The sequence below is a fragment of the Adiantum capillus-veneris genome, chromosome 16 (assembly GCF_014529385.1).
Source record: "Adiantum capillus-veneris isolate H3 chromosome 16, ASM1452938v2, whole genome shotgun sequence".
NCBI lineage: Eukaryota > Viridiplantae > Streptophyta > Polypodiopsida > Polypodiales > Pteridaceae > Adiantum > Adiantum capillus-veneris.
In genome coordinates this window covers 153,261,853-153,284,278 of record NC_140946.1, presented here as the reverse complement: position 1 = coordinate 153,284,278, position 22,426 = coordinate 153,261,853, and the positions used below count along the sequence as shown (strand labels likewise).

Genomic DNA, 22,426 nt, shown 5'->3' with positions numbered 1-22,426 from the left:
GAGTATATAGCTATGGGACAGAAATTGCAAAGGACAAAAATGAAAGAAAACCTTCATTATTCAACTAAAGAAAAACCATAAAAAAGAGCAATTTATAGCTTAGGGCTTGGCATATGATTAGATGATAGCATCTCATGGAAATGGCCAAAAGGCATGTGAGAGAATCCCTAGAAATGTGGGGCAACCCTACAATAAAGCTATTCATTTGGAAGCTAGTGAAGCTGGTACACCCACATTGGATTTCATTTCATATAACGTAGTGCCATCTCATGTAATGTCAATGTATTTTGCATAGGCTAAAGCTCATACACAACATGTGTAGCTTGCTATATTTCATGATCAAAAGGAACAAATTGTGCATGTGTCGCAAATTGCCAAATGTATGATTTCTAATGCAAAAGATGATGTGAAGAAAGAACAAGAGGTATGGATTAAGGTTGTTGTGCCTTAGATCGATCATACTCAACATTATCAAGCGCTCATAAATAATCCATTTGCCTATGAATCATAGAAGGTTCATTATGTTTATGAAGGCATTCTAGCCAGAGCCTGCAAATGCCCATTCTCTCGACATTGTATTTTGTCCACCTTGGTAGTCATGTATCAATGAAAAGATTCAATATGAGCAACCTAGGCCCCATTCACCTTCACTCAAGCTAGTCACAACTCTCCATCAATTGTCCACTTGGTGAAGTATTTTTTACTCTAACCTTGATGCCAACTTTATGTTGTTATGATAGCCCCTGATCTGGTTTCTCTCTCTCTCTCTCTCTCTCTCTCTCTCTCTCTCTCTCTCTCTCTCTCTCTCTCTCTCTCTCTCTCTCTCTCTCTCTCTCTCTCTCTCTCACACACACACACACACACACACACACACACCTGCAGAAGCTTGTGATTCTCGGCATTTTTTTCCACCAAGTGAAAACTTGCACGGCAATTAAATCTTATTGTTGTGAATCATGGCCACCAGCTTAGATAGAACCTACTCCCTTTGTGTTTAATTTCTAACCATGACCTCTTGTCTTTTGTGTCATAGAAGACTTTATTCACATTCATGACAAGCTTTGCAAATCAACAACAAGAGCGGCTACACACCGATGGAAAACTCGACGTAACAAATAGTAAAGGTGTGTTATTTGCATCCAAATCTCCATATCTATGCATTTGCTTGGCCTCCGAAACTAAACTCCAAAATAGGGCAAGACTTTTGTTCCTTATAATTTCTAGGGAGACAGTGCCAACTCTCCAACATGCTTCTACATCGAACTTTTGTATGATGTGAGCTATATGTTCTATAATTTGTGCCATTTTGAGTAGCTTGACAAAACAACATTTTGCTCGAGCTTGGTTGGCCCAAGGCCCTTTTCAACACTCAACATTGTTACTGCTTGCTTGAATGGTGACATATTTGAGGAAGTTTATGTAACGCAGCCTCGCGGTTTTGCCTAAAGCCATTTCCCCTCGAGCAAAATTGCATTTCGATTCAGACTTCCCGAGGCTCTAAGGTTTGGTCTTTACTTAGTCTACCTAAGTCCCTTTTCAGCATTCAAGCCTCTAGACGTGGATGCTTGGCATAATCTAGGCCATTTCCCTTGAGAAAAATTGCATTTCGGTTCAACCTTCCCGAGGCTCTATGTCTATTATAATAGAAGGAGCTACATCAAAGATTTGCAAAAGGAGCTTGAGCAAGAGAGTACTTTTAAAGAAGAGGAACAACATAGAAGTAGTGGTGATGGTAGACAGGATAGTAGAGGTGAACGCAACAATTGACATGATGAAGTCGTAGAAGAGATGATGATGGAGAGATGAGTAAAGACACGATTGACATGATGATGGATATCGCGGTAGACATGGTCACGATTGACATGATGATGGAGATCGTGGTAGACATGGTCACGATTGACATGATGATGGAGATCGTGATAGACATGGTCAACATGAGAGAAGGCATGTGTGAAAGACAAAGAGAAGTTGACAAAGCTTCTCAAGGTAATAACATGAAATGTCACTTGGTCCTACTGCTTTCTTTATGGAAGCTTCTGAGTGGTGCAATTTGTAGTCTGATGGTAGCTCCATCGTCCTGCAACACCTCTTTGATTTCTATTTCAATGCAGTTTCTCATAGGAGAATGTGGTCATGATTCATCAATTAATGGCAATGCCACCCTCCACCCCTCTATCATTAATGAGAACACCGTGTTCAGTTTGGCAATCTTGTAGAAGCCCCTTATCATCATGGGTACCCCTGCCCAAATGGCCTCAAGGAGATGAGGCCAGCGTGAAAGAGGAAACACTCAATAAATGGATGCGAGAGTAAAACCATCTGTGGTGTCCATGACACAATGAGGCCCTTGTTGTTGATACATTGTACGAAGCCAGGCGGCAGCACTGACATGACATTGGTCGATTCAACGGATGACCCATAAGAATGGCTGCCCACATGCCTCCAAGCCCAATGCCATTTATAGGGCTTTCTCCCTTATCAGAGAAACAATACTCCCAAATGATACATACACAAAAGAGCCAAGGGGCTACCTATCAAGCTAGCTCAAACACTTCTCATCTTTGTGGTAGAGTATCGTGTTGTTGTTACACAAAAACATGTGTAAAATGGGGGCAACTAGGTAGATCTGTAGCCCAAGCGCTACGAGTGCATCTAGAGCCTCTGCTTCCACTTCAAGTGCATAGCAGGTACTACACAGCAGCACAGGCTTTGATGTACTAAAGGAAATTGAGTCCCTCCAACTCCGTAGGAGTACGTGAAAGGAAGTCCAGGGGAATGTCGGCAATGCGGAAGCCCTTCATCAAAGCTAGGATGAAGTTGATGACCTCATCTTGCATACCCTTGCCAATACCTTTTGTTGACCAATCAAGGATTATTGAATTTCAAATATAACAAGAGGTAACAAGAAGCTTCTAGCTCACTATTGTCAACCACTTGTGGGGATTCGGGAGATCACCTCCAGCTTTTACAAAGAAGGATATAGATAGCAATATCCATTCCCTAAAGGAGCATTTGGTAGAATTTGTTGTCAACATACATTGAGGAGGAAACAACAGGGTCTTTGTATGAATACATTGAGAGGTGCAGGGCAGAGGTGAAGTGTGGCGGAGGACTGTTGACTATACTTTTCAGGAGGTGCCTGCATGTGGGTGACCTTGGTTGGTGGATCTCCATCTTGTAGTGGTTGCACCGATCTCTAAATGCTTCTCTCTTTCTAAACCACCCTTGGCTCACCTCCTAGTTGCTCATCTTGGGACAATCAAAGCAGCTGACATACGGATGGTTCATGTAGCACGTAGAGCGGCCATACGCATTCAACTTTGCCTCTCGTCACAAAATGCAGTGGCAAGTTGAAAATGGATATGCGCCACCTCCCATACAATGCCAAATCCACAACCCGTTCATTGCCTCCATCAATCGCACCATGAAACAAGTATGCCTAGAGTTCTTTCTCTGAGCTTATGGTTTTAGAAAAGCAAATTTTGTGTGAGACACAAATTTGATTGAGAAGAATATCGTTCTTTGTGGGATAGCCACATGACAATTCACTTAGTTTTTGAATCCCCCCACAAGGTTCACTAGCAACATGAGGGGAAAGCAAAATGAGGGCCTCTTATTGAGTCATTTCCTCTTGTTGAGAGAGAGAGAGAGAGAGAGAGAGAGAGAGAGAGAGACTAAGATGATGAGTAGCAACAGCCAAACGGTTGTAGGGTACATGATGTCTAGAAGCAGCAGCATTAGCGTCGGCAAAATTGCAAGGTTAGTTATTTTATCTAAACCTTCATGCCTATGTGTTTGCTTGGACAACACATAAAGCCTATGGGGAAGGGTAGGCTTTCGTTCCTTATAATTTTTGGGGAGACCACAATGCCGACTCTCCACCATAATTTTTTGTATGGCACTTTTTCATGGCGTGCATATCTATTTTACGTTATCACTCGTTGCCTCATCAAATGAAAAAATTAACTATCACATTGTTCTCATGTAGCTTATAACGCACACTCGAATGACACCAGTACACGATCAACAGGCCAGTAATGCACTTCAATTTTAGAGTTTGTCAATGATTTTTTGTAGTTCCAATTGCTAAGTCTTCCTTAGCTTTAGTTAAGCAACATGTTTTTCTCACTAGTAGGTGCTCTATCGTAATGTTCAATGTTTATGAGGTACGGTTTCACATGGCATGGATCATGGTTACTTGTTGGTAAGCCTAATGTGCTTCCTTGGTTTCATGAGCCTAGAGTTGGCTACTTGGCATGATCTAGGCCATTACCTTGAACCCAAATCAATGGCCAGGAGCCTCACGTAAATAAACTACTGATTGAGATGCCCCCAGCTCAATATTCTCACCCTATTTATTGAGCCATTCTACTATAGTGATTGCGTTGGAGCGTGAGAAATGAGAACTCATCACTCCAATAAACCCTACACCGTCTATGACGTAGAACATAAAGTTGCCTCTGCTTCTCTTTAAGTGAAATCTATCGCACATATAATCACAACAACGGACGTTTCAACTATACAACCACGACTCCAGCTCAACAACACTACACCGTTTGTTATTTGCATTCAATTCCCAATGCCTATGCATTTGCTTGGTCAATGCATAAAGCCTACATGGCAGGGCATGGCTTCCATTCCTTATGACTTTTGGAGAAACCACATTGCCAACTCTCCAACATATTTTTGTATGGAACTTTTGCATGAGGTGCACTGTATATTTAGCATTTTCACTCTGTGATGCTTCATTGCAAGGAGAAATGTCTAACTATTCACATTGCTTTTATATAGCTTGACTCAAACATTGTTCTCCTACTTGCATAATTGGACGACACCCAGACACAATTATCAAGTTGATAGTGCACTTTAATTTTCATAGTCTATTGATGCTTTCTGTATTTTTTGATTTTGTTAATGCTTCCTTAAGTTTAGTTTAAATATATATTTTCCTCAAGAGTACATGCTCAATCTCGATCATCGTATATATGTATCAAGTAGGCACACTATTATTTTCTCACAGTTGGGCAATTCAATGTATGTATTACATTACTCAATGCACTATATACATGTTTACTTTATTCCTAGGTGGTTGATGTTAGTCTATGTAAGTCCTTATTTGGCAATGCATCTTATAAAGTGTATCCCAACATTGTCCTCTGCATAATTGTTATGTAGCACGAGGACAACCCTTTACCCCAGCGCTTTCATCCTCATATATGTTTTGCACTAAGTTCTCTCATCAATAGCCAAGACTCCTTTCTCCCTTCGACTATGACAATACATCTCTCTCTCTCTCTCTCTCTCTCTCTCTCTCTCTCTCTCTCTCTCTCTCTCTCTCTCTCTCTCTCTCTTCGTCTCAGGTTCTACAAGAAATAAGAGAAAACTAATTACGTTGATTTAGAGTAAGATGGGTGCCTCAAAGATGGGTCCCCAATTGGCCAATATTACCATACTGAATGGCAATCTACAAATAAACTACCAAAGTAGGCTAAGGAGTAGGGTTTAAGCATAATGATTAAGTTGCAACCCTCTGCTCGATTCAATTACCCCCTTACTAGCCCTCTGTTGTATAGTGATCCCCATGTGACACAACTTGCTTCTTCCCAATGCTCATAAGTCCTAATATGACCTTTGCATAACCGTTTTGTAGCACAAGGACAACCCTTTACCCTAGCGTTTTCCTCCTCATATATGTTTTGCACCAAGTTTTGTGATAGAGAGCCAAGACTCCTTGCTCCATTCTCGACTATGACATCACATAGATCTCTCTCTCTCTCTCAGGTTCTACGATAAAACTGACAACGCTGATTTAGAGTAAGATGGGTGCCTCAAAGATGGGTCCTCAGAGGCCGATATTACAAGGCTAAATGGCAATCTACAAATAAATTACCAAAGTAGGCTAAGGAGTAGGGTTTAAGCATGATGATTACGCTGCAACCCTTTGCTCGATTCAATTACCCCGTTTAAGCATAATGATTAAGATGCATCCCTTTGCTCGATTCAATTACCCCGTTTACTAGCCCTTTGTTGTATACTGAGCCCTATGGGACACAACTTGCTTCTTCCCAATGCTCATAAGTCCCAATCTGACCTATTGTTGTTGCCCATCAATTGGTTCCACTCATCTGCTCGTGTTCCGCAACAAAAGCAGAGGCGATATCAATCACAACCAACTAACCAAGTAACCAACTACTCTCCAAAATCTATCAGAACACGTCCCACGAAGAGCAGTGCCTTGGTCTCACTACTCAAAAACATGCAATTTTCTTTTTTACTTCGTTAGCATAGTAGGCAATTCTCAATCACTGGCCTATCATTAGCCCACGTGGCTCCAACGCTGAAAAGCTCTTAAAAAAACTACGCCGTCAAAACCCCCCAGCGCTGAAAAAAAGCTACGCTGTCTAAATCTACGCCGTGAGAATGTGATCCATTTTCAGCGGATGCGAAGCGAGGGCCTCTCTCTAGATGCAAATCACCTTTGGAACATCTGACACAATGAGGCATGCTGATGCTAAGGCAGTTTCTGTTTATGTATTTGTTGCTGCAATTGTAGAGCAAGAAGATGGTATTGCTGGAAACATAAATGGCAGTTTTGTTTGCATGCAATTGTTGCAGATCGATGGTGGTAGGACAGTAGTTCGTGAAATTTGTTGCAGAGGAAAAAAGATGTCATGCTTGGCACTGCCTTGGTTGATATGTATGCCAAATGTGGTGCACTTGAGAAAGCATAAAAAGTGCTTGAGGAGCTTCTTGTACGGAATGTCGCCTCCTGAAATGCATTGATTGCAGGATGTGCAAAGCAAGAACAGGGTTGTTGAAAGAAGATGCAATGGTTGGGACTGTCTTGGTCGATATGTATGTCAAATGTGGCGTGCTTGAGAAAGCACAAAAATGTTTGAGGAGCTTTCGTTCAGAATGTCGCCCCTAAGAATGCACTGATTGCGGGATGTGCGCAATGAGAGGAAGGGCAGAAAGCTCTAGGTTGTTTTTAGTAGATGCAGACCAAGTATATCTCTCCAAATTCAATCAAGGCATGTGACTCTACGCAAGTGCTCGAGGAGCTTCGTGTCCTGAGTGTGGACTCTTGGAATGCGCTGATTGCATGATTTGCTCCACAAGGGCAAGGCCAGCAAGCTCTATTTTGTTTTCAGCAGATGCGAAGCGAGGGCCTCTCTCCAGATGCAATCATGTTCGCATGCATGAAGGTATGTAGCTCTACGCAAGAAGCTGATATCGGCACAAAAAGTGCTTGAGGAGCTTCCTTTCGAGAATGTCGCCTATTGAAATGCATTGATTACAAGATGTGCACAGCAAGAACATGGCTATTGAAAGAAGATGCCATGCTTGGGATTGTCTTGGTCTATATGTATGCCAAATGTGGTGTGCTTGAGAGAGCAGAAAAAGTGCTAGAGCGGTTTTCTGTCCAGAATGTCGCCCCTTGTTAACCCTCACGGCACACGGACACCCATCACCTACGACGGACGTGTATTATGTATTTGGTAGAGTCAGGTACCGGGCTTGTCGGTCCAATAGGGAAAGGTAGAGTGATCGTCGATGAGAGGCACACTTTAACTTGGACATTCAAGGGATTAGTTGGTTAAGCATGGGCGCCCAAGTGTGAATGGGGTGAGCTCCTATAAAAGCCAACTAAACCTAATTTTTACTCATTCTCTCATTTGTGCAATTGAAGAGTGCTCTTGCTCCATCTCCATCTTCTTCTTCTTCACCTCCTTGTGTGTGTGTGTGTGAGAGAGAGAGAGAGGGAGAGTGTGTGTGCGATCGAGCATTACGAAGGCACGACGGCGGCGAAGCGGTTGAGCGCGGCACGACTGCAGCTTCTTCTTCATCGCGGCGAGGAATCCACCACGAAGGCGAGCGTAGAGCGGTGAGTGACACACCCTTTGTTTTCTTGAGCTTGCTAGTTTAGGCTTGTTGTGTGCTTGGAGCCGTTTGTGGCTCGCGTACGGTGTATTGGCAAGTCCCTTGCTTCGACAGTGCGGCAAGGAGCGCACATTTTTGGCGCCGCTGCCGGGGATATGCCCTACACTAAGCTCGGTTAGCACTTTACGCTTCCTTGTGGTGCAATTTGTATCATAGGAAAGGCAGGGAAGGAGTGTGTGGAGATTTCTGTTTTTTGCGTTTTCTGCAATTGCTGTCAAATTTCAATTTCTGCTATTGTCTGCGTTTTTTCAATTTCTGCAATTTCTGCATTTTCAAGTTCGGCGTTTTCAATTTCTGCAATTTTCTGCAATTTTTGCGTTTTTGCTGCATTTTCTGCAATTTCTGCGTTTTTTCTGTCAATTTGCTGCAATTTCTGCGTTTTTTCTGCATTTTCTGCAATTTCTGCGTTTTTCTGCATTTTTTTCAATTCCTGTATTTTCTGCATCAACAAAAAAAAAAGTATTAAAAAAAATGGAAAAAAAAAAGTTTTTTGAGAAAAAAAAATCTTGGAAAAAAAAAATAAATTTAAAAGGAAAAAATTCGGAAATTAAAAACGCGAGTGAGCGGGCGGAAAAATTTTTCGAAAATAAAAAACGTGACTCTTAAAACGGACGGGTTGGTTTGTATAAAAGATAGATCGGGATCGGGATCATTTTCCCAAGCCCAAGCCCAAGCCCAAGCCCAGGCCCAGGCCTCAGTCCTCAGGCTTATGATATATACTAGACTCACTCTTATATATATACCCTACTCCCTCAAGAGAGAATGAGAGCATGTGGGACAAGTCCTCCACTCTCCTCCTTTCTCTTCCCACTTGCACCCTTAGACTTTCTAGTTTGGGCCTAGTTCCCTACTGGAAATTGACAGTTTTAGGGATTCCGAGGGCATAGAGTGACCAAACGGAGGGCTGTAAAGCACGGCACGACCCTCTGACCGATACGCTCGTTTTGAGCTATCACACGGCCCATTCCACGACACGCTCTAAAAAATCTAGCAAAAAAACAAACAAAAAACACGCTAAAAACTAGTCACAAGGCCTCCTAGAGCAGCTTTTTGACACCTTAGGGTATCAAAAGCACATGCACTTACGCTCTGGGCGGGTGCTAGAACACGATCATATTGAGGGTGCCTCTGTTCATACGGATACCCATTACCCATCCACGATAGGATCTAGACCCTCAGCGGGGACACAAGGTAGCACCACCCAAGACCCTAAAATAGCCGCTAGTGATTCCTCCTCCGACTCAGAAATCATGGAAGCATACCCTACCCAAAACACTGAGAGAGAAGGCCATGCACCTCCCGAAGCTCCACAGCCTAGTACTAGTATGTTTAGCCGTTTCATGGAAACATTAGGTAGAGCTACTCGCTCGGAACCTGATGCAAATGAAGCACACGAAGAGGATGGGTTGGACTCTGACACACCTCTACGATACCCCATTGAGTTAAATAGTGCCTATGGAAAAGTGCTATATAACGCCTTATTGGACACGGGTGCTAAATACAATCTGCTATCCTATGGGGTGTGGTGTTAGTTAGGGAAGCCACCTCTATCTGAGAGTATTATCCAAGTCAAGGGTGTCAACAAGAAAAAAACTGCGGTTTTTGGAATCTGGCACACTTCTGTCAGTTATGACAATGGGGTGGTAGCTCAAGACTTTTTGGTCATGCCTACTGGAACTATGGAGGGTAATATAAACCTAGGCCGCACGTGGATGATAGCCACCAAATGCACTATTGATTGGGGGACTGGGGGTGTTACAACGCAAAAACCAACTCTTAGCCCTACCACTCAAGCCATAGTCCCTGAGATATTGCCCAAGGAAATAAAACCCAAGACATTGCATGTCCAGGAGGTTGAACCATACGTCCCCATAGCCCAACTCTCTAGAGCTTCAACTAATGTAGTTGAAAGAAAGCTTGAGACACACAAGAACCATCCTAATATAACAGAGAAAACATACAAGTGGGTCCCTAAAACCTCTGTAGTAAGCATGGTTGATGCAAAAAAACGGAAACCTAGTAAGAACCGTACCACTCACTCCAAGAAATGTAAAGAAACGCTGCTTTGGATTCCTAAACGACTATTGGAAGCCCAAGGATACTATGAAGGAAATGATCAAATCTGGGTGCCCAAACGTAAAGTGTACTCTTACCTGTCACCTGGCCCATGTAAACCCAATCCTGTGGCTCCAAAAAAAATTGAAAATCGCGGAAAGGAAAAAATCATGGAATGTTACACACCCGTTCTAGAGCTAGTTTGGGTACCAAAGAAAGAACGATTTGTTCCACCTAGCTCAGGAAGGGGGGAGTCCCATGAAGATTCTAGCTCCTCCTGTAATACATCCATAGAGGTAAAAGCTTCTACACAGCCTCCATCTATAGTAGTGGACCTCCATGAAGCTACAAAAGAATCCACACCTCCCAGTGTTCAAGAATCACCTGATGAACCACTTCAAGTTCAATCCTGGGAGAGTACCTTACCACCCTTGCAGCTTGACAAGGCACCTAGGGTAATAACAAACTACTGGCAAAAATCCTCACCTATTACCAACTGGAATAATTGGTTTCAAAGGGTGACAAGCTCATTTCAAACGGTATGATCTACCCAAGGAAGGGGGGAGTGTTTGCTGACAGTCATCATTCATTTGTTTCCCTCTCAACCTTTTTCCCCGACCTCTCAATTCCAATCTTAGGGAATGTACATATAAAGCTTTATACTCACAAAAAAAAAAAAAAAAAGAGCAAGAGCAATTAGCAAACGAGTATGCACATTAAAAGTCAAAACATTGACTCAGACCTACACATGTCACATCTGGTACAGTGAAACAGAAACCTATGCCATAAAACACCTTTGATCCTCATCACTTGAGTGATGGAGGGTAGGTAAGATTAGTACGATAGGAGTGTTTCTGTTTTAGAGTTGAGTGATTAGCAAAGATCTCTTTCCCACTGATGTGCCTCCTGGAGGTATTCCTTTTGTTTCCTAGTGTGTACAAGAGCGTGTTGCTATTGATAGGATTTGGACCTTCATGGAACCTTTCTCTCGTTCACACTTCATATCAAGCGCGACCATCAACACAAACAGGTGTTTCTTGTCCATTAGCATTGCCCTTATCTTTTTGCATCTATGTTTGTCTGCTTTGATTGTGATTGGTAGCATAATATTCAGCGCATTGGCTTAGTATCAAACATTTAATTCAATGTAGTGTTTTGTCATAATCACTTGTTTAGGTGTAAAAATCAAGCAGTCCGACTAAGCTAGTTTGACCAAGCTAGGTATTAGAAATCTTCTCTTAATACCATGGGGAATGCCTTCCTAATAATCAATGGTTACTTAGGTTCTTAATCCGATTTAGGCAGCATTGTATGAAATGTACTAGGGCTTTCTAGTGGGCTTAACCCTATCGACCTTTAGCTTAAGTATTATAAAGGGAGTTTACTAATGTGATGAGCCTGGGGAGGGTAACAGTGTTATATGACCCCCCAAAGTTACAAAATTAAAATGATGAAAATGAACAAGCAAAAAATCAAAGTGCCACAATGTAAAATTTTAAGCTGGAAGAGAAATCTCAGCTTGATTTGGTACTTCACTCACATGTATTGCCTATGGTACTAGAGCCCTAGAGGTTCCCAGTGTGGGCGCTTTTCCTTGAAAAGCAAAAAACCCAAGGCATACAAAATAAGCACACACATCATAATTGAATCACTGTGAAAAGACCTTGGGGGGTCAAAGAAAAAGTAATCAGTCAAGCGATGATTTCATGAGAAATTCCTTTTATGGTAGCTTAACTACAAGGTTTTCTAGATATAGCCTCTAGTCAGCCCTTGAACATGAATACTTGGCTCTCGCGATTAAACAACTTAATTGACCACTGAAAATTAAGAAGCTTACCCAGGGTATTAATATTCGATCTCTAGTGCTTTTCGATCGTCAAATTAGCGACCCCAGACTTGTTTAATTTTTTACCTTTACATCTGTTTATGCATTTGATTACATTGCAATTTAATGTTCATTGCTAACAAATTGTTTGAAATTCTTTTACCAATCAATGTGTCTACCTAAAACTGCATATGCTTTTTAAGAGAATGCAATTACTGTGCCAATGTTGTTTGATTTTGCAGTGACTGAAGAAGGCTAAGGACATTCATCTCAAATGCTCTTCCACCTCGACGACCCAGCTTCAACTCAATAGCTTCCGAGGACGGAATCTACATCAGGAAGGGGGGCATGTTAACCCTCACGGCACACGGACACCCATCACCTACGACGGACGTGTATTATGTATTTGGTAGAGTCAGGTACCGGGCTTGTCGGTCCAATAGGGAAAGGTAGAGTGATCGTCGATGAGAGGCGCACTTTAACTTGGACATTCAAGGGATTAGTTGGTTAAGCATGGGCGCCCAAGTGCGAATGGGGTGAGCTCCTATAAAAGCCAACTAAACCTAATTTTTACTCATTCTCTCATTTGTGCAATTGAAGAGTGCTCTTGCTCCATCTCCATCTTCTTCTTCTTCACCTCCTTGTGTGTGTGTGTGTGTGAGAGAGAGAGAGAGAGAGGGAGAGTGTGTGTGCGATCGAGCATTACGAAGGCACGACGGCGGCGAAGCGGTTGAGCGCGGCACGACTGCAGCTTCTTCTTCATCGCGGCGAGGAATCCACCACGAAGGCGAGCGTAGAGCGGTGAGTGACACACCCTTTGTTTTCTTGAGCTTGCTAGTTTAGGCTTGTTGTGTGCTTGGAGCCGTTTGTGGCTCGCGTACGGTGTATTGGCAAGTCCCTTGCTTCGACAGTGCGGCAAGGAGCGCACACCCCTTGGAATGCACTAATTGAGGGATGTGCGCAACAAGAGCAAAGAAAGCTCTAAGTTGGTTTTAGCGGATGCAGAGAAAGTATATCTCTCCAAATTCATTCAACGCATGTGGCTCTATGCAAGTGCTCGAGGAGCTTTATGTCATGAATGTGGACTCTTGCAATGCATTGATTGCATGATTTGCTCCACAAGGACAGGGCCAAAAAGCTCTATTTTGTTTTTAGCAGATGCGAAGCAAGGGCCTCTCTCCAGATGCTATCATGTACGCATGCATGAAGCCATGTAGCTCTACGCAAGAAGCTTGTATGGACACAAAAATTCACAATTATATTGTTAGTCATCTTGAAGGCGCGTGGCTCTATGCAAGAGCTCAAGGAGCTTCCTTTTTGGAGTGTGGACTCTTGGAATGCTTCGCATCTGGCTCCTTGAGCTGCAAATGCAATCACCTAGGCGCGCATCTTGAAGGCATGTGGCTCTACGCAACGAAAGTCATGCTTGTGACTGTCTTGGTGAATATGTATGCCAAATGTGGTGTGCTTGAGAGAGCACAAAAAGTGCTTAAGGAGCTTTCTGTCCGGAATGTCGCCTCTTGGAATGCACTGATTGCGGGATGTGCGCAACAAGAGCAGGGGCAAAAAGCTCTATCTTGTTTTTAGCAGATGCAAAGAAAGTATATCTCTCCAAATTCAATCAAGGCATGTGGCTCTACGCAAGTGCTCGAGGAGCTACGCAAGTGCTTGAGGAGCTTCGAGTCTTGAGTGTGGACTCTTACAATGCGCTGATTGGATGATTTGCTCCATAAGGGGAGGGCTAGGAAGCTTTATTCTATTTCCAACAGATGCAAAGTGAGGGCCTCTCTCCAAATGCAATCACATACGCAAGCATGAAGGCATGTAGCTCTACTGAAGAAGCTATTATGGGCACAAAAAGTGCTTGAGCAGCTTCCTGTCCAGAATGTTGCCTCCTGAAATGCATTGATCGCAGGATCTGCCCAACAAGAACATGGCTGTTGAAAGGAGATGCCATGCATGGGACAGTCTTGGTCAAATGTATGCCACATGTGGTGTGCTTGAGAGAGCACAAAAAGTGCTAGAGCAGTTTTCTATCCAGACTGTCGCCCCTTGGAATGCATTGATTGCAGGATGTCTGCAACAAGAGCAGGGCAAGAAATCTCTAGGTTGTTTTTAGCGGATGCAAAGCAAGTATATCTCTCCAAATTTAGTCAAGGCATGTGGCTCTACGCAAGTGTTCGAGGAGCTTCATGTCCTGAGTGTGGACTCTTGGAATGCGCTAATCGAATGATTTGCTCCACAAGGGAAGGCCAGCAAGCTCTATTCTGTTTTTAGTAGATGCGAAGCGAGGGCCTCTCTCCAGATGCACTCATGTATGCATGCATGAAGGCATGTCCAGAATGTTGCCTCTTGAAATGCATTGATTACGGGATGTACACAACAAGAACATGGTTGTTGAAAGAAGATGCCATGCTTGGGACTGTCTTGGTCGACATGTATGCCAAATGTGGTGTGCTTGAGAGAGCACAAAAAGTGCTAGAGCAGTTTTCTGTCCAGAATGTTGCCCCTTGGAATGCACTGATTGCGGGATGTGCGCAACAAGAGCAAGGCAAGAAAGCTCTAGGTCATTTTCAACGTATGCAAAGCAAGTATATCTCTCCAAATTCAGTCAAGGCACGTGGCTCTACGCAAGTATTCGAGGAGCTTCATGTCCTGAGTGTGGACTCTTGGAATGCGTTGATCGAATGACTTGCTCCACAAGGGCAGGGCCAACAAACTCTATTATGTTTTTAGTAGACGTGAAGTAAGGGCCTCTCTCCAGATGCACTCATGTTATGCATGCATGAAGGCATGTCCGGAATGTTGCCTCTTGAAATGCATTGATTACGGGATGTACACAACAAGAACATGGCTGTTGAAAGAAGATGCCATGCTTGGGTCTATCTTGGTCGATATGTATGCCAAATGTGGTGTGCTTGAGAGAGCACAAAAAGGGCTAGAGCAGTTTTCTGTCCAAAATGTCGCCCCTTGGAATGCACTGATTGCGGGATGTGCGCAACAAGAGCAAGGCAAGAAAGCTCTAGGTCATTTTCAGTGGATGCAAAGCAAGTATATCTCTCCAAATTCAGTCAAGGCATGTGGCTCTCCACAAGTGTTCGAGGAGCTTCATGTCCTGAGTGTGGACTCTTGGAATGCGTTGATCGAATGATTTGCTCCACAAGGGTAGGGCCAGCAAGCTCTATTCTATTTTTAGCAGATGCAAAGTAAGGGCCTCTCTCCAGATGCAATCATGTATGCCTGCATGAAGCCATGTAGCTCTACACAAGCTTGTATTGGCACAAAAATTCACAATTATATTGTTAGTCAGAGGCTGTTGGATGCAAAGAGAGGGCCTCACAAAATGTGCCTGAGGAGCTTCCTGTCTCAATGTCAGGCAGGGTCTCTCTAGATGCAATCACCTACGCATGCAGGACAACAGATGCAATCGCAGGCAGGGTCTCTCTCCTGAATGCCGTCTCTTGGAGTGCATTGATTGCGGGATACACGCAACAAGAGCAGGGCCAAAAAACTCTCGACTATTTTCAGCGGATGCAAAGCGGGGGCCTCTCTCCATATGCAATCACACACGCATGCATCTTGAAGGCATGTGGCTGTACGCAAGATGTCGATACAGGCTTCAAAATTCTCTTTAATAGTGGCTGTTGCAAAAAATTACTGTGGTTGGCAATGCCTTGGTCGATATGTATGCCAAATGTGGTGCGGGATGTTGTCTCTTGGAACATTATGACTGTAGGATATGCCCGACATGGGCCGCGCCAGAAGCTGTGGGAAGTTGACATGGGCTTGAAATTCATGCTCATATTGTTAGTCAAGGGCTGTTGCAAGACATTGTCATGCTTGGCAATGCCTTGGTTGATACGTATGCTAAATGTGGTGCACTTCAGATAGCACAAAACGTGCCTGAGGAGCCTCATGTCCGGAATGGCATCTCTTTGAGTACATTGATTGCGGGATACGCACAACAAGAGCAGGGACAGAAAGCTCTCGGCTCTTTTCAACGGATGCAAAGCGGGGGCCTCTCTCTAGATGCAATCACACACCGCGTGCATTTGGAAGGCATGTGGCTGTATGCAAGATGCCGATATGGGCTTTAAAATTCGCTCTGCTCCTGTTAGTAAAGGGCTGTTGCAAAAAAATCTTGTGCTTGGAAATGCCTTGGTCGATATGTATGCTGAATGTGATGCACTTCAGAAAGCACAAAACGTGCCTGAGGAGCTTCATATTTTTGATGCCATCTCTTGGAGTGCATTGATTGCAAGATACACGCAACAGGAGCACGGACAAAAAGCTCTTGACTGTTTCCAGCGGATCTGAAGTGAAGGCCTCTTTCCAGATGCAATCACATACCCGTGCATCTTGAAGGCATATGTCTGTACATAAGATGTCGATGTGGGTATCTCTCCATATGGTAACACCTACGTGTCCACATTGAAGGCATGTGTCTCTATGCAAGAGGCTGATACGAGCACAAAAAATCTGCTTTTTATTGTTGTTCAGAGGTTGTTGAAATAAGATGTCGGGCTTGGCACAATCTTTGTCGATAAGTATGACACGTGTGTTGCACTTCAGAAAAGTGACAGTTTCTCACCAACAGAAGTCTCTTCGAGTGCTTTTGTATCCAGTTATGTCAAGCAAGGGCAGGTGAGGAAGCTTTGACATTAATTTCAAAGATGTAATATGACATGGGCATGTTCTACATGACCATTTTGCCCGAAATGTTGCCTATCGAATGCATTAAATGATGGGAATGGCGTCTCTTTCAATGCATTGGTAGCGGGATACGCACCGCAGGAGCAAGAGCGGAAAGCTCTAGGCTATTTTCATCTTTCTATCTACAGTGTGGACTCCTTGAATGCACTCATTGTGGGATGTGCGCAACAAGAGCAAGGCCAATGAGCGATACAGGAAAGAAGTTGTGCTTGGCTTTGCCTAAGAGTATGTGTACGTCACAGATGGTGCTCTTCAGAACGCACGAAAAGCGCCCGAGGAGCTTGTTGTGCGGAACGCCGCCACAAGATCGTAGGAAGGGTCTCTATCCATATGCAATCAACTACACCTACAAAAGAATCTGGAATACATGCGTGTCAGCATATGCAATCATGTACGCAGCCATAGATATTAGAATTCACTATATGATTGCTAGTCAACGTTTGTTGGGAGTACAATTTCATGCTTGGTGGTGGTTTGATTGATATGTATACAAAATGTGGTGTCCTCACAATAACACAAAAACTTCTTGAAGGGTATCCTCCCTGGGGTGTCGTCTCTTGTAGCGGGTGCACTACAAGGGTTAAGTGCAGCAGATGCCCAACATCGTTGATGCAAGGAAGTCCATTGACGATAGACATTCAATCGCACGGTGAGTAAGCATTATCATTTTTTGATTTTTGACACTGAGAACGCAGTTAATGAACGCATTGAAAATTGCACGCTGCCGTGGGAATGGCACGTTCCCTCGTATTATAAAAATTGGGGAAGATTGTGCAAACTCCCCCATGTAAGGAGACTTGTATGTTTTCTTTTTTTTTGAAACATAAAAATGGAACAACAAACAATAACATTGACATCTTATATGATCATGAACATTGAGCTTGACAAAACTCTTTAACACTCCTTGTGGTTTTTGGCGAGGTACCCCTTTGAAACATTACGATCAATAACCAATTTCTGTGGAGGTACACCACTGAACCACAACGATCGATATCCCAAACACTCTCAGGTAAAAAAAATCTAACATTCTTTCATGAAATCTCTCTCTCTCTCTCTCTCTCTCTCTCTCTCTCAATTTCCAATATTTTGTTCAATCTCAATTCGATGGAACATAGCTAACGAAGCACTCTAGTTAAATTCACTTGAGTGTTAGATGCTTGATGTCTAGTCAGTATGGAGATGTCCTGTTAGGTTCTAGGCCTAGGTATAGATGTTTTATAGCAACACCCACCTGCAATGAAGAGGCAAATTAATTGATTTGGAAACGAGGCAAAATTTCGTTAACCTTCACAAATTGCTCAGGCAACACAACGCTTAGAAGCTCCCTTGTGCGCGCTCTCTCTCTCTCTCTCGCTCGCACGGCGTCTCTGCAATGGCCCTTGGTTTTGTTGTAAGAGGCGAAGGCACTCTTTTGGGGTTGCTGCTCTGATGAACCCGTCTCCCATCGTCATCTTCAAGTGAAGAAGAGACCGATTGTGCCTTGTTCGCTTTGGAAACATGTACTTTCATCCGAAGCGGCTCCCTGTGAATGAGGACCGCATCATCAAACACCGGCATTACGAGGACGATCTCCGCGACCGCTTGATTTCTGTGCATAACTATGAGGGCCTCATGCGCCGTGCTGAATTTGAGAATTCGAATGAGCCCAAAATCTGCTACCGATCCTTGTCGGAAAGGCTTGAGGCGATCCGTGCTCAGCGCGACAGAGTCATATTTGATAGGCAAAACAGGGTGAAGCAAATGCTCGATGATGAGAGTGCCACTCTCGAAGAAGAGATGAAGACAGGCAATATGAACCTTTCTGAGAGGCGCACTTGGCTTGAGACTGAAGCCCGGCGAATGAGAACAGAAAGGCTTGAACGCATGCTGAAATATGCACAAACGCAGCTTGAACGTGCTTTCCAAGATAGCTCTGATGATGTGCGCATACATAACTCGAAGCTTGCCGTCAAGCGTGCGGAGGAGGAACGCAAGCGTCAGCGAAGGCAGAACATAGAGAAGAGGGCTCAGGCGAAGGAGGATGAACTGGCTCTACACAAATGTATGGAGTTGGAGTGGCAGAGGCAAGATGAACTGCATCAAGAAGAGTTGGAACTGAAGCAAGCTCGAAAGCAAGAAGCGATCGACATCCTGCGAGAGCAGCTTGGCATGGTGCAGCGGCTCCACGAAGAAGAGAGGGCTGCCGTGGAAGAAGACATGATAAACATGAACAAGAGATGGCTGGAAGAAGAGGAAGAGTTGAAGAGGAAGCAGTACGAGCAAAGGCAAGTAGATAGCCAGAAGGCCAAGCAAATGTTGCTATACAATGAGCACAACCGAGCAAAGAAGCTCACGGAAGCGCAAGAGGAGAAGAAGTACGATGCACATATGATTGCTATGGTGGCTGAAAGAGAGGCTGAAGAGGAGAGGCAAGAAAAGGAGCTTCGAGAAGCTCAACGCAGAGAAGCGCGTGCATATGCAGCTCAGCTCAAAGCGGCTATTGACAGACAGAAGGTGGAAGATGATGAGCTTGAGGCAGTGATTAGGGCAGAGTTGGCAGAGGACTGGCGCAAGCGAGACGAGCAAACGCAGCGGCAGGAAGATGCGAGAAAGCAGCTCTATGATGAGGTGTATGAAGGACGCCACTCGCAGATCCAATTCAAGGGTATTCAACTGCTTTTCTCCTTCCTGCTTGCTATGCTAATTGTATTTTGAGGTCTTAGGGCTTGTTGGTTGTTGATGTTGATCTCTACTGCAGAGAGCATAAAGAGGGAGCAAGAGGAGGAGAAGTTAGCTCAGCTTGAGAAGTACAGGGCCGACGCAGAAAAGTTTAGGCTGGAGGACCAGAAGAGAGCAGAGGATATACATCTGGTTAGCTTGGCAGCTATTTTGGCAAAAGCATCTCTGGCTCTTTGTGTGTGTGTGTGTGTGTGTGTGTGTGTGTGTGTGTGTGTGAGAGAGAGAGAGAGAGAGAGAGAGAGAGAGAGAGAGAGATACCCTCTTTGTTTGCATAATCAACAGACCAAACAAGAAGTGAAAGGCTATCTAGAAGATCAAATGAGGCACAGAAGGGCCGAGGAACTTGTCACTCAACAGCTGCAAAGAGCAGATTTTGAAGGTGTATTCCTTCACCTGAAGGCAAATATGAAAAATGTGCCTTTCCATGGCTGTGGCTTTGGAGCTTCTTGCGTGTGTGTCGATAGTTATGTGTCGTCAAGGTACATTTGTTGTTGTATGTGGGCTAAAGCTGGAGTTGGGGTGCTTTTCAGACACCAAAGCTGCAGAGAAGAAGTATGAAGGGAGAGTGAAGCAAGCACTCTCAGGGCTGCCTTACCCTGAGCCCTACTATGGAAGAAAAGCTGTGAAATGGTATGAGTAAACGACATTGGTCACACAATACTATGTCCAAAAGCGACATTGTGCATTCCCTCTACAGGATGGTTGACCTCCTAATCGAATCATGGCACTGCCAATGTATTCTTGTGTGACATTCTCTGCAATTTGTATGCCTGGGGGCTTCACTGTCCTTACCAATTTGTAACAGAATATGGTACATTCCAAAAATTATAGCCTGACGATGACACAATTAACTCTATGGTCAAAGACACAATCAGCATTAGTCTGCATTAACTCTAATTTGAAGGTATTGCAACTCCCCTGCTCATGTCATGTGATCAGACAAAGAATTGAACATTAGCAGTTGGTAAAATTACGTGCCCTTAAAGAGGTCTCCATAGACACTCTTTCATGCACACAGACACATGATTAGTAAAATTACATGCCCTTGAAGAGGTCTCCATAGAACCTTAGCTTGTGCTTGGGCCTTTCTTGGTTGGGACTTCCTCTCCTTAGAGGAGAAGTAGGTGTGACTCAGACATGAAGTATTATACAATTGGCATTAAAAAAAATTGGTAGACCTGGAGGAGGGCTTTTCCCACGGTTGAGCTACATCTTCAAAGAGCCTCACTAAGGGTAGTTTTACACGGGCTTCAAAGCACTTCACTATTCAAGAGCCATTCCCACACTGCCACAAGCAAAGGCAGTATTATGCAAGGTCCTTGGAGACTATCCAAGTGATAAGACCTCTCCAAATAACACTACCAAGGAAAGGATAGATTCACCTTCAAGGGGAGAAGCATCATTTGCATTACTTAACCTTACATCAGTATTACCAACATTCTACTTTGCATCTAACTAGAGTGCTTCGTTAGCTGCATTTGCATCAAATTGAGATTGAGCAAACTATTGGAAACTATGTATGCCATGTCAACACTTCTCAAATGACAAACAATCGATTATTTGATGCTATTAATTATGTCTAAGATATTTATTAATTGGGATGAGGGACTTCAAAATGAAGGAGAGAGAGAGAGAGAGAGAGAGAGAGAGAGAGAGATTTTTCATGAAAGCGTGTTAGATTTTTTTACCTGAGAGTGTTTGGTTATCGATGTGGTTCAAAGGTGTACCTCACAAAAATAGGATACTGATCGTAGTGCTTTAGAGGGGTACCTCGCAAAAAACCACAAGGAGTGTTAGAATTTTGTCAAGCTCAATGTTCATGATCATACAAGATGTCAATGTTATTGATTGTTTGTTGTTTCATTTTTATGTTTCAAAAAAATAAGAAAACGTACAAGTCTCCTTGTATGGGGGAGTTTGCACAATCCTCCACAATTTTTATAATACGAGGGAATGTGTCATTCCCACGACAGTGTGCAATTTTCAATGCGTTCATTAACTACGTTTTCAGTGTCAAAAATAAAAGAAGGTGATACTGCTTACTCACTATGCAATTGAATGCCTATCGCCAATGCACTTCCTTGCATCAACGATGTTGAGCATCTCCTATACTTAACCCGCTGCAAGAGACGACATCCCAGGGAGGATACCCTTCAAGAAGTTTTTATGCTATTGTGAGGACACCACATTTGGTATAAATATTGAACAAACGACCACCAAGCATGACATCTTACTCCCAACAACTGTTGACTAGCAATGACATTGTGAATTCTGCTACCCATGTGAAAGTCTTCCATAAGGCCACATGCCTTCAAGGTGTCAGCGTAAGTGTATGTATTTGGAGAAAGAGGTTCCATAAAAACAGTCAAAAGAGATTTCTTGCGAACACATATTGGGTATATCTAGCAATCAACACATTGAAGGTGATGACATTCAAGAGAGAATTCCAATCAAGAACTTTTCATCTTTTCATGCTTTCATGATAGTACCACATTTGGCATACATACCAACCAAGCAATGCCAAGCATGACATCCTTCACCAACAGCACCAGACCAGGTATCGTCTCGTTAATTCTCTGACCCATGTCAACAGCTTGCATAAGGCCACTCGCCGTCAAGGTGCAAGCGTAGGTGAATGCATTTGGAGAAAAGCCTTCCATTTGCATCCGCTTCCAGTGCTAGCCTGGCACAATGAAATTGGGTGTATCCAACAATCAATGCGTTCGAGGTGATGACATTTCGAAGAGAAAGCCAATCAAGAGCTTTTTTTGCTATCGTGGGAGCACCATATTTGACATACACGTAGATCAAAGCACCACCAAGTACGATAATTCTTCACCAACAATCCCTTATCAACAACCTTAATATGAGAAACCCTCACTTTGCATTTGTATCCGCTTCCAGTGCTAGCCTGGCACAATGAAATTGGGCGTATCCAACAATCAATGCATTCGAGGTGATGACATTTCGAAGAGAAAGCCAATCAAGAGCTTTTTTTGCTATCGTGGGAGCACCATATTTGACATACAGGTAGATCAAAGCACCACCAAGTACAATAATTCTTCACCAACAATCCCTTATCAACAACCTTAATATGAGAAACCCTCACTTTGCATTTGTCTAAAGTAGCCCAGAGCACCTTAAGTGACTTTGTCTGGCGAGAATCCCTCACTT

General features: G+C 43.5%; 1 protein-coding gene and 1 pseudogene across 1 annotated transcript; one reads left to right on the top strand and one right to left on the bottom strand.

Annotated features, from left to right (window-relative positions):
- Positions 1–2,131: 2,131 nt before the first annotated feature.
- On the bottom strand, positions 2,132–2,837 carry LOC147440087 (UDP-glucose:p-hydroxymandelonitrile O-glucosyltransferase-like; annotated as a pseudogene).
- Positions 2,838–17,656: 14,819 nt separating this feature from the next.
- LOC147440086 (cilia- and flagella-associated protein 53-like) lies at positions 17,657–20,428 on the top strand. Its single transcript, XM_086484476.1, has 4 exons — positions 17,657–19,178; positions 19,272–19,384; positions 19,535–19,631; positions 19,783–20,428. The coding sequence occupies exons 1-4, from the start codon at positions 18,032–18,034 to the stop codon at positions 19,890–19,892; spliced, it is 1,467 nt and encodes a 488-aa protein (XP_086340602.1). The 5' UTR covers positions 17,657–18,031; the 3' UTR covers positions 19,893–20,428.
- Positions 20,429–22,426: the final 1,998 nt, after the last annotated feature.

Excerpts from the sequence above, each read along its gene's own strand:
- LOC147440086 (XM_086484476.1), top strand. The coding sequence starts at position 18,032 with ATGTACTTTCATCCGAAGCGGCTCCCTGTGAATGAGGACCGCATCATC. Across the intron at positions 19,179-19,271 it reads CTCGCAGATCCAATTCAAGG|AGAGCATAAAGAGGGAGCAA; the intron begins GTATTCAACTGC and ends TCTCTACTGCAG. Across the intron at positions 19,385-19,534 it reads GAGCAGAGGATATACATCTG|ACCAAACAAGAAGTGAAAGG; the intron begins GTTAGCTTGGCA and ends CATAATCAACAG.